General features: G+C 41.6%; 1 protein-coding gene across 6 annotated transcripts in view; it reads right to left on the bottom strand.

Moving 5' to 3' along the window:
- Positions 1 to 15,135, bottom strand: part of CALD1 (caldesmon 1) — a 184,190-nt gene that overhangs the window by 9,415 nt on the left and 159,640 nt on the right. For all 6 annotated transcript variants that reach the window (XM_044246602.1, XM_044246605.1, XM_044246603.1 and 3 more), the window contains 6 exons: positions 11,958 to 12,216; positions 9,272 to 9,412; positions 4,125 to 4,168; positions 3,936 to 4,014; positions 1,476 to 1,613; positions 923 to 1,018 (listed from right to left, as the gene is read on the bottom strand). In XM_044246602.1, the coding sequence (XP_044102537.1) occupies positions 923 to 1,018; positions 1,476 to 1,613; positions 3,936 to 4,014; positions 4,125 to 4,168; positions 9,272 to 9,412; positions 11,958 to 12,216 (757 nt within the window). The remainder of the gene's footprint in view (positions 1 to 922; positions 1,019 to 1,475; positions 1,614 to 3,935; positions 4,015 to 4,124; positions 4,169 to 9,271; positions 9,413 to 11,957; positions 12,217 to 15,135) is intronic.

Here is a 15,135-nt window from a genome sequence, read left to right as displayed (position 1 = left end):
GAAAGGTATGGAAATATTTCCATTTTTTCTTTTTAAGTTGGAAAAGTGATAAACTTTACTGACTACTTTGGAGATTAAATGTGGAGTCAATGGATGCAATTAAATGCTCAACAATGCAGAGGCCAGTGATTGAGAAGGCTTTTCTTCTACCTCTGGTTTGGAGTGGTTATACCAATAGAGGCTCTGCTCCCTTGGGCACCAACAAAGGTATAAAAGCAACTTAACAGAGAAAGCCCACTAATATATAGTAGGGAGCTTAATAAGGTTTTTGGTTATAATGATAAATGTAAGGCAATTATCACAGACATTCAGTGAAAAATTTAAAAGAACATTTTTATAGTAAGATAGCCACACTTAATAAGAAAATGTTAGATTTCCAAAAATAACATTCATAACCAGTTTTTATAGTTTCCAGTTTTACTGCCTGTTTTTTTTTAATGGCTTTCCTTTGGAGGTGCTGACAATAAAATTATAGCAATTATTTCAACAACTGCCCAATAACTGTATTTTTGTGTTAAGTTACAGAAATTAGGCAAATTAGAAAATATGGGTTCAAAATAGCCAACATACACATTCTTTTGGGAATAGGAGTGCCCTTGACTGAGAAGTGGCCAAGATAATTCACCATTTTCACTTTCAAATTCCTTACTGCGATTTATAGAATGGAAGCTAAGCCAACAGCATAGTTAAGAGTGTAAACTGTGGACACTTCAAGCTCTGGCGAGTTGCCCCGCTCAGGGTGCCGAGGTGACTGTGGCACCCTTCTACCCTCTGCACTGACTGCTCTCATTCTGAGCCTCTCCTCATTTGTTGTTCGGGGTGACACCAAGGATAGAAGCACCTGTCTTTTCCAGGCAAACAGACCTTATGCTGCTGGAAACTGAGAGATCAAAACACTTCAGAAAAACCCAGAGCTACTTACAGACGGTTTGGGAGCGGGTGACTTATTTCCATCTGGGGTTTTGGTTAGCCATTCATTGATGCGGCTGGACACCCCCACCTTCAAGCCAGCAGTCTCCTACAAAGTCAATAATCCAACATTACAGAAAAATAAAATAGACCTTACTTGGAAAAAAAACTTCAAAGTAACCTCAAAAATACTTCTAGGTATTTCTTCACGTAACTATTATATGACACTAATCAATTATTGATCTCTATCTTTAATATTTTGAGCAAAATAAATCTTAAACTTGATATTTAAAGACAATGTTATCTGGTTTTCTTTTCCCTGTGCCTCACCCCACCCCCACTCCCAGGGGTTGATGATTAATTTCAGGCTCTTCATTTAGAATACTGTGGTCAGAGCACAGGACACAGCCTAGCCGCCTGAACACATCATCTCTGAGAGAATTAACATCTTCTTCACTGCTTTTTATAATTAAGCAGTGTGATTCCTTTAAAAAAAAAAAAAAGAAGGAAAAAAGAAAACAAAAAATCCAGCCTCTCAAATTAAAAGACCCCAATCGTCTACTGACCTTATTCGGTGTGCCTGACACAGTGGGGGAGGAAAACACATTCCCTTTCTCCCACATGCTCTTGATGTTGCGGACACCTTCAGCAGGAACGGGAAGATCCGAGGCCGCTGGCTTCAGAGGTCTGGCGGTTTTTGTTCCCTGAAATGTGTGAACTATCTTTAGGGTTCGTGCTGAGAAGTCTGTTCATAAGATTCTGGTGAGCTTGTCTTCTTCAACATGATCATTTAAAATTTGTGGTGATAGTAAAAAAAAAAAAATCACCTTCTCCAAAAATTCTGTTGTGAAACTACATTCTGATGACACATATGCCTTAAATAAACCAGAGGACCTACGTCAAAGGGTCTCCCAAAAATGAAATGATGCCTCTTCCTGGGACACCGTTGATAGCAAAGGTGGTATTTCATGTTGTTCCCTTAACAGGTAAGGGCTGTGTGTGTGCAGGGCACTGTGCTAGGCTCTGGGGATACAGAGCTGCTCAAGACAGTCTGCTGTGTGAACAACAGTAACTAGTTATACAAGTATTTATTTCACAATGTGGAAAGTGCTACAAAAGAGAAATGTAGTGTGTAAAGCTCGCCCAGAGGGCAGCCGTGAGGGGAATAACAGTTTAAGGCAGCAAAGATGGCCCCTTTGAAGAAGTGACATTTAAACAGAGATGCTACAGAAGGTTTGGAAGTGGCTATGTGAGGAGTGTCATTCCATGTAGAGGGAAGGGCATATACAAAGGACTGAAGGCAGGGACATGTTGAAAAATGGAGATCTGGGGGCGCCCGGGTGGCTCAGTGGGTTAAGCCGCTGCCTTCGGCTCAGGTCATGATCTCAGGGTCCTGGGATCGAGTCCCTCATCGGGCTCTCTGCTCAGCAGGGAGCCTGCTTCCCTCTCTCTCTCTCTGCCTGCCTCTCCGTCTACTTGTGATTTCTCTCTGTCAAATAAATAAATAAAATCTTAAAAAAAAATGAAGATCTGTATATGGAGAATGTACCAGAAACAGGGAAGAACAATGTAAAAATGGAAGGTGTGCATTCACAGTATGTTTTCAGCAGCAGCGATGGGCATACCCAGAAGCCTGCAGTTTCTCTGGTGGTCCTGCTCTGTGGCCCGTGGCATGTGCTGGCAAGGTGGCCAACCAGGGTGAGGCATACGTACCATCAGTGGCCGCACGTAAGAAAATCTCCCAGGACTGTGTAAGCTCTGAAACCACAGTCTTGGCTTTGCTAATCCTGTTAAAGCTCTGATCAATTCAACCACAGGAAATAACTATCTGCAATTTGTCTTATATTTTTCTGGACACTTAGTCTTGAGAAAAATCACCTCTTCAGTACTAGGACTTGATTATTCATTTGATAAATCATCCAGACCTCTCTCTTTCTTATTCCCTCTTATCATTTGTGAACTATTTTACAGGTATCTCTACTCTGCACAAAGGAGAGGAGAAAAATCAAACCAAACGAATCCAATTACTTTATACAGGTGTTCTGATATACATCGGAAGGGTAAAACCATTGACTAAAACTACAAAAGGAGAAAAAAACACATCTTCTTCAATGGCCCTGTACCAAGTGCTTTGGTACTTGGAAATATACTCTATTTCCAAATCATGTAGACCCCCCCTTTTTGTGGGAATGGGTTGGAAAAAAGTTGGAACAGAAAGAAGCATAAAACTATGGTCTTTCAAGCACAATGGTGATGATTAAACCTAGTCTATTGCCTTTATATTAACTTATACTACTACTTTTATTTGATAATAAAAGTTTTTATAGATAAAAAAGGATTAAGCACAGTTGGAACTATTTAAACTACATATGGAAATACATTTTAAAAATAATTAAGGAGGGGCACCTGGATGGCTCAGTGGGTTAAAAATAATTAAGGATATTGAAGATATACTTATGCCCATGCAAGTAACATAGTTCAGTACCAAGGGGCCCGTTCATTAAATGAGTAACAGCTTCATTAAAGAATATTCTGGCTGTGGGGCACCTGGGTGGTTCAGTGGGTTAAGCCTCTGCCTTCGGCTCAGGTTATGATCTCAGGGTCCTGGGATCGAGCCCCGCATCGGGCTCTCTGCTCAGCAGGGAGCCTGTTTCCCCCCACTCTCTGCCTGCCTCTGGGTGATCTCTCTCTCTCTCTGTGTCAAACAAATAAATAAAATCTTAAAAAAAAAAAAAAGGAATATTCCGGCTGAAAGTAGAAAACAATAATTTATTTTAAATCTTCTATAATTTTAATTAAAATATTAAAGGAAAACTGCGACTGGGAAATATATGTGTAACTTAAAAAAAAATCTTCTATAATTTATCTTTATCACTGCTCTTTTTTGTAACTAGTTTGAAGTATAATGAAGCATCACTAATATTCCAACACAGTAATGTGGTTACTGAACCTGATTACTGTCGCAGGCCTCTGTGGTCATCCACCCACACAGTCTGTCTCTGCCCATGACACTAAGGCCACCTCACCTCAATTGCACTGGTGTACTGCTCCAGTCTGCTGTCAATCTTGGAGACGACTGCTGCTTGATGAGTTGATTTGATGCCACTGTTACATGAATAAACACACACACACATATACACATAAAAATACAAGAGAGAATCTTTCCATATATATAACAGCTGATAATTCTCAACTGAATAATCAACCATATTTACCTTTTTTGTACAGACTTATTCAAAAATTCTGCTCGCTCTTCTATCTAGGAATTGAAAAAAAGAAAGATCCAGTTAATATCTGCAGCTTATAAACAATGTTTCTCAGCCCATGCGCCTTGGGAAGTAAAAGCACCAGAGAGTGTATAGGGTAACAGTAATAATAAAACTACTTACGAGGTACTTGAGAGTGAGATTTGGAGGGGACAAATGGTAGATGAAAGAGAAAGTGTGGAGAAATACAAAGTTCTGGAGCCAAATTAAAGACCAGGAAGAAATGGAATAAAACTGCCTCTGAAACAAGGTCACTCAGTGGCAAAATTACATTTCAAGACAACAACCATTTTTTCCAAAAGCACATGCTGTTACCCTTTATGACATATTCATATGAGTATAGATATACCATGGTATTTGATTAACAAAAATTTCCCACAGCATTTTAACTATATATTTAGTGTGCAATAAGATTGAAGAAGCAAGATAACTAGGAACTGTGAACTCTTCCCCTCCTGCTTAGCCTGGCTTCCTAACTGACAGCTGTCAAGCCAACGGCTGAATTTAATTGGCCTTGAACATGGAAGACGGGGATGGGAGGCGACTGAGATCTGGGGCATGTCTCCTCAAGGCTGAGGTCTCCCATGAAACCCCCATTAGACCAAGTGGGAATGGCAGATAAAAAGCCCAGAAAAACTGATGGGTATATATGAAATGGTAGTCTTTAATAGAACCCTTTTCTCTTTAAAGCTAGGAACTTCTGGGTGCCTGGGTGGCTCAGTGGGTTAAGCCTCTGCTTTCAGCTCAGGTCATGATCTCAGGGATCCCTGAGTAATTATAACCAAAGCAATAAAGTGCCATTTGCATTTGCTAAAAATTATGATTCCAGGGACGCCTGGGTGGCTCAGTGGGTTAAAGCCTCTGCCTTCGGCTCAGGTCATGATCCCCGCATCAGGCTCTCTACTCAGCAGGGAGCCTGCTTCCCCCTCTCTGCCTGACTCTCTACCTACTTGTGATCTCTGTCTGTCAAATAAATAAAATCTTAAAAAAAAAAAAAAAGCTAGGAACTTCCTTCTACTAAAACTAAAGCTACTAAATCAAACATGGTTATTTCACTAAAACTGTATGACTCGAATCAGATGTTCTATGTAAGTCAGCAAGTATCTGTTGACTCCTTTGGATACCCAGTGTCAGGGGAGAAATAGTCTCTGTCACTGATCACCTACCAAATCAGCAAATACTAAAACCTCTGTAAATGACTGCCTGTGCCCAAGCACACACGTGCCCAAGGGGTCCATTTTCTGCCCTGTTCAGGGCAGCCAAGGAATCTACCAGACTTCAGACACTCCAGGCTGCTGTGGTTGAGTGTCCCCTAGAGTCTTCTGAGATGTTAGTGGCGCTTTCTGGCCTGGACTGTCCTGGGACTCATGGACTTTTTAGTAAACACAGTTAGGCTTTTTGGAAAAATGCTTCACTCCTAATATCAGTTGCGTGACATCTTTAAAGATGTTAGTGGGGGCATTTCATTCTTTTCAATGATTTCTCACAATGATAAATGCAAACTCATTAAAAATAAAACTTCATACAAAAAAGTGTTATCAGTAGCCCTGAGTTTATGGGATGCAAATTGTCTTAAATTTTTTCTTCTGATTTTAATATAACGTTGATGTATACTTCTGGAGAAAAAGTTTCCCAGCTGAATAAGGTGAAATACATTGAAACCATGCAATGCGCTGCCATTTTTAATATTATCCACCCATCCATCCATCCATCCATCCATCCATCCATCCATCCTTTAATGCTGACAGCAAGTCAGCTAAACTAACCAATAAGTTACATATTGAGCACTCACTCTATAAAGTTGAACACTCAGCAGTGTGTAAGACAGTGTCCCATTCTTTAAGAAGAACACAATGACTAGGGGAGACTAGTAGAAACAAACAAACAAACAAAATACTTCCCACTCAATGATAGGTACCATAGTAAAGAGAAGAAGACAATGTGGCCTTGGGAGAAGTGAGTCTGTGGGGTCAGTGGAGAAGAGAAGTTTTTCAGTAGTTTGGATTCTGAGCTGAGGTTTTTAGTTTCTAGTTTACACAGGTTCATCAATGAGTTTATGGAAGTGGGGGCGGGGAGAGAAGTGCATGAGTTACAGTGGACAGGACATTTGGGACAGAGCATGGAGACCTGGGGAGCAGGGCAGGGGGGGATGGAGGAATGAAACACACAGGGGAAGGAGAGAGGCATGAGGAAGGGGCGGCAGAGGTGAGCCTTGGTTTTTGTAGCCCTGCCAGCATCCTTCCAACTCTGGGATGAGCTTGCTAACCTTGCCTGTCCCATTAATTCAAATGATGGAGATTCTCCAACTCTGACATTTCCTTTTGTACCTATGACATCAAACACAGCTTGACTTCATCATCACATTTTGTCAGGTCTCACCATCCATTTACTGATGCATTCCTATTGGGACATCCTTAACTTCATCTAGATAATGTAAGAAGGTGTACTGAATTTATACACTAAACAAATTTCTGTAAAAGGACTTTAAGGAGAACAATCGGTTCTTCCGCAGACCAAGAGGTGGCAGTGTTGTCTCAATAAAACTGAAGGGAAAGCCCGCATGCTGTTCATTTTAGAAAATTGGCTCTCTCCTACTCTACACCCCTTCCACCACCGAAATATGAAAACAACAATAATAAAAACCCAATTTTAAATTTAATTCACTTAAAATTTGCTCTGCGCATGTTTTATGTAAGAAAAACCATTCACCGCTAACAAAATTTTAACTGTGAGAAACCAGGTTCAGAGTTTCCCCGACAAGGAATAGGAGTCATGAGAACTTAACAAAATACATGAGCTGATAATACTTTGAGGTCAAATAGCAAATTTTTCCCTCGCACTGGCATTCTACAATCTTAACTTATGACCACTTATAAAAGTCGCAGGGCCAAGAGAATCAACAGTTGTAGGAATTCAATCATAGAATATGAAACTGAGCTCCAAAACCAGAGCCACAGCAAATTCTTCAAGGCACATACTATGGAAAAAAAGCAATAGGCTGCCTATGCCTGAAAGCATGTCTCTGTTACATAGGAATTAAACAGGTTTTGTTTCTTTTTAACATAAATAATTTGCTCACACATGCTTCTCTAGCAGAGGGAACAGATGAATGGCTTCCCAGGAATGCTGGGTGAACTGGGAAGCCAGCAATCTGGCTTAGGGAAAGACCAGAGAAATAAGTAAGTTGAATAATTTAGTAGAGAGGAGATATTTGGAGAAGGAAACGATGAAGGGCTGTAGTTTCTCCTGAAAAGAGCAGCAATTAGAAGCTTAGATGACTATGGCTTTCTTCATGTTATCAAGACTGTACAAAGAAAGTTTAGCTTGAGTGGGATGTCAAGGAGGGTAGAAAGAGAGAATACAGCTTTCTTTGATTATTGATGAGCCAGAAACACAAGGACCCAGACTGAGAACTGAACTCTGGTAACTGCATGGAGATAACCTGAATCGCATGGGGTTTTTGTTTTTTGCTTTTGTGTTTTGCTTTGTTTGTTTTGTTGTTGCTGCTGCTGCCTTTCTGCTCTTTTTTCTACAGCCCGGTCTGCAAACTATGGCCCATGTGCCTATGGGCCTTAAGCAGGCCATGGTTTTCACATAGCTCTCAAGCTAAGAATGAGTTTTATATTGTTAAATGGCTTAAAAATCCAAAGAAGAATATTTGGGGACATAGGAAAACTATGAAATCCAAATTTCAGTGTCCAACCATAAACCTCACCCACTCCATAAAGCTTCTTTCTACTCATTGTGCTCTGCTCTGAGATGTCACTGCCTGGAAGTCTGTAGTCGGTTTCCTGGTTATTCTTGGGATTCCCCTGACTGTGGTATAACACCTTGGGGGCAAAGACCTTGCTTTGCACTTCTCTCCTTCATAGTACATAGCCACCGTTAGGTATGTTATAAATATCAAATATGAAACAATAAAATCTCCCTGTGGCTTAGTTCCGATTCTCCTGGGGGCAGATCTTGAGAAGAGAGGGTTCGAGTATAAGGAATTTATGTGGGAGGCATCAGACTATGATTGGGACCCAGAGATCATAAAGACTAAGCAGAGTTCCTTAAGGATCAAACACGCTGATTTTCCTGTGAAACAGGTAGTAACTGTGAAATGTAAGTAACTGGGTTTTGTTCACTTTAGTGGGCCACATGAGATGACCTCACACACACAATTATAGACACACACACATATATTTAAGCAGCTGGAGCCTGGCTATGATTCTCTACTGGTTTTGCCCATCGTCCACACTTGGTAGCCTCGCTAGTTTGATGGAAAATGAGGGAGAAATAAAAGTGTTAAAAGCTTCAATCGCTGAAGATTCGTTCATTTATTTATTCATTCAGCAAATATTTACTGACTATCTTCACTGTGCCAGGTGCTCAATGAATGTTCACTCTCAAAAAAAAAAAAACCCACATATTTAAAAATAACGGCATTTAGTACAAATAATAGATAGTGCTTTCTTGCTTCTGTTCTCTTTTCTCTGCATGTCAACCCTTCCCTCAAGTCCCCGACTGGGCGCCCTCCTACTCATTCTCTCTTCTCTTGCCAGCACTTCCATCTTCCACCAGTTAGGAGCTGACTCCTCGAAGGCAGTGCCAGGACCAAACTCATCCTGGCAAAGGATCCCCAAGTTACATTTCATCTCCTCCCGGGATAACAGCTTTCAGATTTGACCAGTACCGTTTCCAGCTGCCCTACTTTTAATGAGGACAAATTAAAAGTGAACGGCTAGTATGAAAAGTGGCTCAAACCTTTATAGTATAGTTACCCACTTTATAAACTTTTAATGTTTCCATTTTCAACAGCTTGAAGGGATGAGGCATCTGGAGGGCATGGGTCACTGGAATCTAGAGATAATCGCCGAATGTCACTTTAATGCTTACCAAAGCATCTAACCAACAACAGATACAAAGCTCTCTGCTTTATTTCTCTCCTCCCTCCATGCTACAAAGAGGAGCTCTGAAAAGGCTGAAAGGAGCAAAAAGCTAAATGAAGCGAAGGCTTTGAACGATGACTAAGTAAGGAAAGGGCTAAAATCCAGTTTTCATCACATTATAACGGAGGTGTTACAAGAAGACTTTCTGGGAATAAGAAATACCTTGAGAGATGAACCTTTAGGAGTGAAACACTTGAATGGCTTCTTGTCATCTGATAAGCTGTCTTCGGGCATCTTCTGACGTTTCTCGGCAGCTTCTGCCCGTCGCCTTTCAATCTCTTCCTTTAGCCTCCTCTTCTCTTCCTGAGGGAGAAAGAACAAATAGCGAGGACATTAGTATGAGCTTCAAGCCAGAAGGTAGGAGGGCCGGAGGGCAGAAAGCACTAGTCCCAGAGGAAAACGAGCTGGGTTATGGACTGGATGCCACCCCTTCCTCAAGGGCAGTGGCCAGAGGTTAAGCCTGAGCTGGCAAGTGCAACTGCCTGACTCACACTCTGGCGTTGCCACTTCCCAACTGTGTGACCTTGGCCACTTCACTTCTCTGCTCATGTACCTCAGTTTATCATCCGTGAAATGAGACTATGGTAGCTGTCATGAGGCTAAATGAGAAAACCCATGTAAAATGCCAGGCCTCGTGCTCAGTATGAAGCTGATCGTTGTTACCATCTGGTCACGTCATTTAACACTGATGTTCCGTTTCTGTGTATGTAAAAGGAAGGTAAATGTCCCTTCTCCCACCTTTCTAGGAGAGCTGTGAAGGCAAATGAGATAACTGATGTGCAAAGTTATATAAATCTAAGTTCTTATAGTCACCAAATTATATAAGAGATAATTTTATGGTTGTCCCTGCCTCAACTGAGATTATTTTAGATGGTTGGACAAACCTGAAAATATGTAGACACTGCACCACAGAAGTCAGAGATGTTCACACTGTGTCTCAGTAACCCCTTGTAACTTCCTTCTGGTCTACGATACTCTCCCTCGTCTTCTCTCTCAGGCCAAACATTCAGAGCACTGATCAAGTCACACATCCTCTATGAATGATTGACTGAGAGATGTGTGTGTAGTCTTTAGTAGTTTTCAAACTATATGTTCTTAAGCAGAGACTGGATGTTCATCTGGCAGAACGATTCTCTGTCTTATGGGCTGAATGTCTGTGCCCACCCCCATTCATCTAATTAAAGTCCTAGATCTCAAAGTGATGGTTTTAGGAGTTGAGGCCTTTGGAAGGTGATTAGATCATGAGAGTCAAGTCTTCATGAATGGCAGTAGTGTCCTTATTAAGGAGAACCCAGAGATCTCTCTTCCGCCTTCTGCCAAGTGAGGATACGATGGGAGGACTGCTATGAACTGGGAAGTGGGGTCTCACCAGGCACAGAATTTGCTGGCCTTGATCTCCAACTCCCCAACTTCCAAAACAGTGAGAAATAAACTTCTGTTATTTATAAGCCACCGAGTCTATAGGAATTTGTTATTGTGGCTCTACTGACTAACGACTGTTTGGTAGGAGGTTAGATCAAATCATCTCCTAGGTCCAATCCAGTTCTAAGAGTCAGTGTTTCTCTTCTGCCTTCATTGATACTCTGCTCCTCTAAATAACAATAACAACAATGATAACAATAATTATAACTACCAGGCACCACGAACACAATGATCTATTTAATCCTGGCATCAGTGCTGTAAGTAGACATTATTCCACAGGTAAAGAAAAGAAGTTTTAGCTGATCTTAGTTCAGTAATTGCCGAGGTCCCAGCTTGCAGATGGCAAAGGATCCTGGCCCAGGTATGTTTGATTCAAAGGCACTATCATCCCAAGCACTTCCCAACCAAAGGCAACTGGCTCACTGAGAGCTGGAGTTGGAAGAGATCTTGGAATAATTTATCCAAACTTTCTGCAGCGGTCAGCCAATTTTCGCAGAGGATCCACGTCAGAAAGCCATCGGAAGTCTTTCTGCATAGTTCAAATCATGGAAGGTCACTATCTCCTAAGACCAAAGGGAACAGCTCTAAGCTCATTTGGAGAATTAAGGTCCAGTACTGATTCTATCACTTACTAGTCAAGTGATTCACAGAAGTCACTCAAATAATCTGATTCTCTTTTTATTTGGTCTACAAAGTGAGGATAATAATACACCTCAGGATAAAAGGAAAGAATGCAACTTGTAAAGCTGTAGTTGGTTAAGTGCTTTCTCAGTGTTCGAACTTTGTCTTCTTGTAACTTTATCTGTTGTTTTTAGTTCTGTCTTAAAAGATGGAACACATTCATCTGTTCATCATTCCTGGGCTCCTGCTACATGCTTGGCACTGTGTTGGCTCCTGGGTTTACAGTAATGGACAAAGCAGATACTGCCCTTGCTTGCGATGACCTCATTTTCTGACTCTTCCATTAAAAAAAGAAAAGCTATTTAAAAAAATCTCCCTATCAAAACTCTTCAAATATCAGAAAACAACTATCATGTGACTCCCGGTTCTTATAACTATTCTGCAGACTTCTTTATCTTTCTCTGCTTCCTGTTCTTTATTGAGAGACAATATAGGGGATGGGTTAAGGCAAATGGGACCATGAGAAAATGACTAATCCACTCTGTGCCTCAGTTTCCTCATCTGAAAAATGGGATAATAACACTACCCACATCAGAAAGTTATAAATGGATATAAAGAGCTACAGATGAAGGTTTTAGAACTGTGCCCAGTGCATGGTTAGCCCTATTATTCTTCAAATATATTTATAAGAGTCCATGCTCAAAAGAGCAGGAGCATTCCACCATGAAAAAAATTATTCCCTGGGCTAGAAGGGTCACCAGACATGGACTGGGGGCCCAGGGCAGGCAGGCTGTGCCCTCCTTACCTCCTCTCTGACTTTTCTCTCTGCTTCCTCCTGCTTCCGCTTCTGCTCTTCCTCCTCTAGGATCTTCCTTCGCTCCTCCCGCTTTTTCTTCAGCTCCTCCAGCTCCTGGGCTGCTTCTTGCTGCTTCTGTTTGAGCTTCTCGAACTCCTCACTCTCGGTTTCCCCGCGGCGACGGCGAAGTTCCTCCAGGCGCTTGCCGGCCTCCACCTGCGAAGCACCTTCGGCCTCCTTGGCCTCGCCAGCCCTTGCTCCCGGGCGGCTGTCCGGAAATGCAGAGCGGGGTGACAACCATTAGTCTGGCAGCCTCCCCCAGGGAAGGACTTCGGTCTGCATGCTTTGCACCCCCCACCCAAAAGAAATATCTATTCCCCCTCATCACACAGTGGGTCTTCACACCAGCCCAAGGGGTCCAGGGGTCTGCCTGCAACCTCAAGGTCTGAATCTGATCCCTCTCTGCCAATTACCCTCGGTTTCCTAGCTGTACAACCAGGCAAACAGACATGGTCAGTGGCAAAATGGTACATGGAAAATGGACAGAAGAGTGCCACTGGTATGGAAAACAGCAGGGAGGTTCCTCAAAAAATTAACAGTGAAAGCACCATATGCACCGGCAACCCCACTTCTGTGTCTATATCCCAGAGAACCGAAAGCAGGATCTTGAGAAGATATTTGTGCACCCTTGTTCCTAGCAGCATCATTCACAACAGTGGAGAGGTGGAAGCAACCCCGATACCCATCAACAAATGAACAAGTGAACAGAAAGCAGTTCATACATACAGTGTACTATTATTCAGCCTTAAAAAGGAAGGCGATCTGTCACAGGCTACGACATGGATGAACCTTGAGGATATTACGCTACGTGAAATAAACCCATCCCCAAAAGACAAATCCTGCCTCACGCCGCTTACATGAGTTATCTCAAGTAGTCAGTTCAGGGAAACAAAGCAGAATGGTGGTTACCAGTGGCTGTGGGGTGGGGAGGTGGGGACTTATTTCATGGGTATAGAGTGTCAGGTTTGCAAGATGACAAAGTTCTGGAGATGTTTCACAACAATGTGATGCATTTCACACTATTGAGTTGTACATTTAAAAATGGTGAAGATAGTAAACTTTATGTGTTTTACCACAATTAAAGAAAAATCCATGATACATGAACGATACGAAGTGGAAAAACCAGGCAAATCATATTTGTTCTATTTACCTCCTGGGCTACTCTTTGGATCCCACATATTAAATAATTGTTGACATTTATTATCATAAATACTAGTTATTACTGGCAAGGAAGGCATGTAATGCAAAACAGTGCTATTAGACTGAGTTCTAAAATCTAGGTGTGACCTCCTCTGCCATAAGTTACTGGTTAATTTGGATCTCCCTAGAATCATGGATCAGAACGGAAGACTTGCAGGCTCAGGCGCAGGTGACAAGAAAAGATGGCTGAAACTAGGGCAGGCACCGAAAAAAAATCTACTTATCCATTTCTTGAACTTGACTCTGGCTGCTGATTTCTGGAGATGAAATTACTCTTTGCCTCTTGAATAAGAGCTGTAAGTACAGTAATATGTGTCCTTTCTTACACAGCTGTTCCAAGAAAGTTTGTAATGACAGCACTACCTTATGGCTTCAATTTGTGTGGTCTAACATGACGGGAATATTCCTAATTGTGACTTAAAATTACTAAATTAGCCGTGATGTGGTATAGTTAGGGCTGTTACTTATGCTTTATAGGCCCTTTTCACATCATTATCTCATATAATAGTCTCAATAACTAGGGAGTTAGCCGATTAGGTTAATACTACCACCGGGGTGGCTCAGTCATTAAGCGGCTGCCTTCAGCTCAGGTCATGATACCAGGGTCCTGGGATCAAGCCCTGCATGTGCTCCCTGCTCAGTCCCTCTCCCACTCCGCCTGCATATGTTTCTTTTCTGTGTCTCTATCAAATATATAAATAAAATCTTTTAAAAAAAATACTGCCATTTTACAAATTAGGAATCAATGTGTGAGAGAGAAAACAGTCTGGCCCAACTTTTGGTAGCAAGAAAGTGGTAGAGCCACAGTTAGATTCTAGTGTTTCTCTATTAAGTATACTCTTCTTTCCATTGTACTATAATTCTATCAGGAGTTAAATATGGTTTGTCATAAAAATAAAAAATCAACCAAATCAAGCATGTTAGCCTCTAGCACTCACCTCCTACACTGACGACTAGAGAGTTTGGGAGGATGTTTCCTACCTGTAAGTCTAGAATCTCTACAGTCTAGGCCTGACTACCTTCCATGCTCCAGTGGAAGCAATGCTTCATCAGAGGGCAGAGCTTATCAAACAGCAAGAAAATGGGTACTTTTTTATAAGTTACAAATAAAATTGAAATTAGGGGTGCCTGGGTGGCTCAGTTGGTTAGACGTCTGACTCTTGATTCCTGCTCGGCTTAGAATCTCAGGATTGTAAAATAGAGTCCCATGTTGGGCTCTGTCCTGGGCGTGAACCCCACTTAAGATTTTCTCTCTCTCTCTGCCCCTCTGCCCCCTTCCTCCTCTCTCCCTCTCTTAAAAAAATAACATAAAAAAAAAGAAAGGAGATTACCCTTTAAAAAAAAAAAAGAAATAAAACTGAAATTATGCTCAAGTTTTCTTTTGTGATTAAGGAGACTCCAGAGGGATTTTACTGTAGAATTGGGAACATGTTAAGACTAGAGACAAAACACTACCCCAGGGGTCCTTATGTTAAAATTCACTTCAGAACTGGCATTCTTAGTGTTTTTACATAAATCATATAAAGAGAGGAGAGAGGTCATTAGCACCTACTGACCCTGAGCTCCTTTAATTAAATTTGCTATCTACTAGAATTATCACATTGATAATCGTCTTCAAAACACGTTGCTATTGACACAACTGCAGCAGAGCACTGCGTTGTCACTGGAGCAAAATTCCTGTCGGCTGGATCCTCCTGGCCCTTTAGGAAAATTTAGTGGTTTTCTCAAAAGTATACCTAGTTACAGACAGCCCTTAACTAAGAGACAAGGATGTAGCTTGCCAGCTGCTTAAGTACTCATTAATAAGCAGTGAGGTCATGCTTAACTAGCTCTGAACACAGGTAGCCCATCCCTAACACTTTGTCTAAGGAACAGATGAATTACCACTGTCTGGTATCATTTATTCCATGTAGAGAAGGGGTCAGTG

The sequence above is a fragment of the Neovison vison genome, chromosome 4 (genome assembly GCF_020171115.1).
Source record: "Neovison vison isolate M4711 chromosome 4, ASM_NN_V1, whole genome shotgun sequence".
In the NCBI taxonomy this organism is placed as follows: domain Eukaryota; kingdom Metazoa; phylum Chordata; class Mammalia; order Carnivora; family Mustelidae; genus Neogale; species Neogale vison.
The sequence above is the reverse complement of the archived record's forward strand: the minus strand, read 5'-3'. Positions and strand labels throughout refer to the sequence as shown.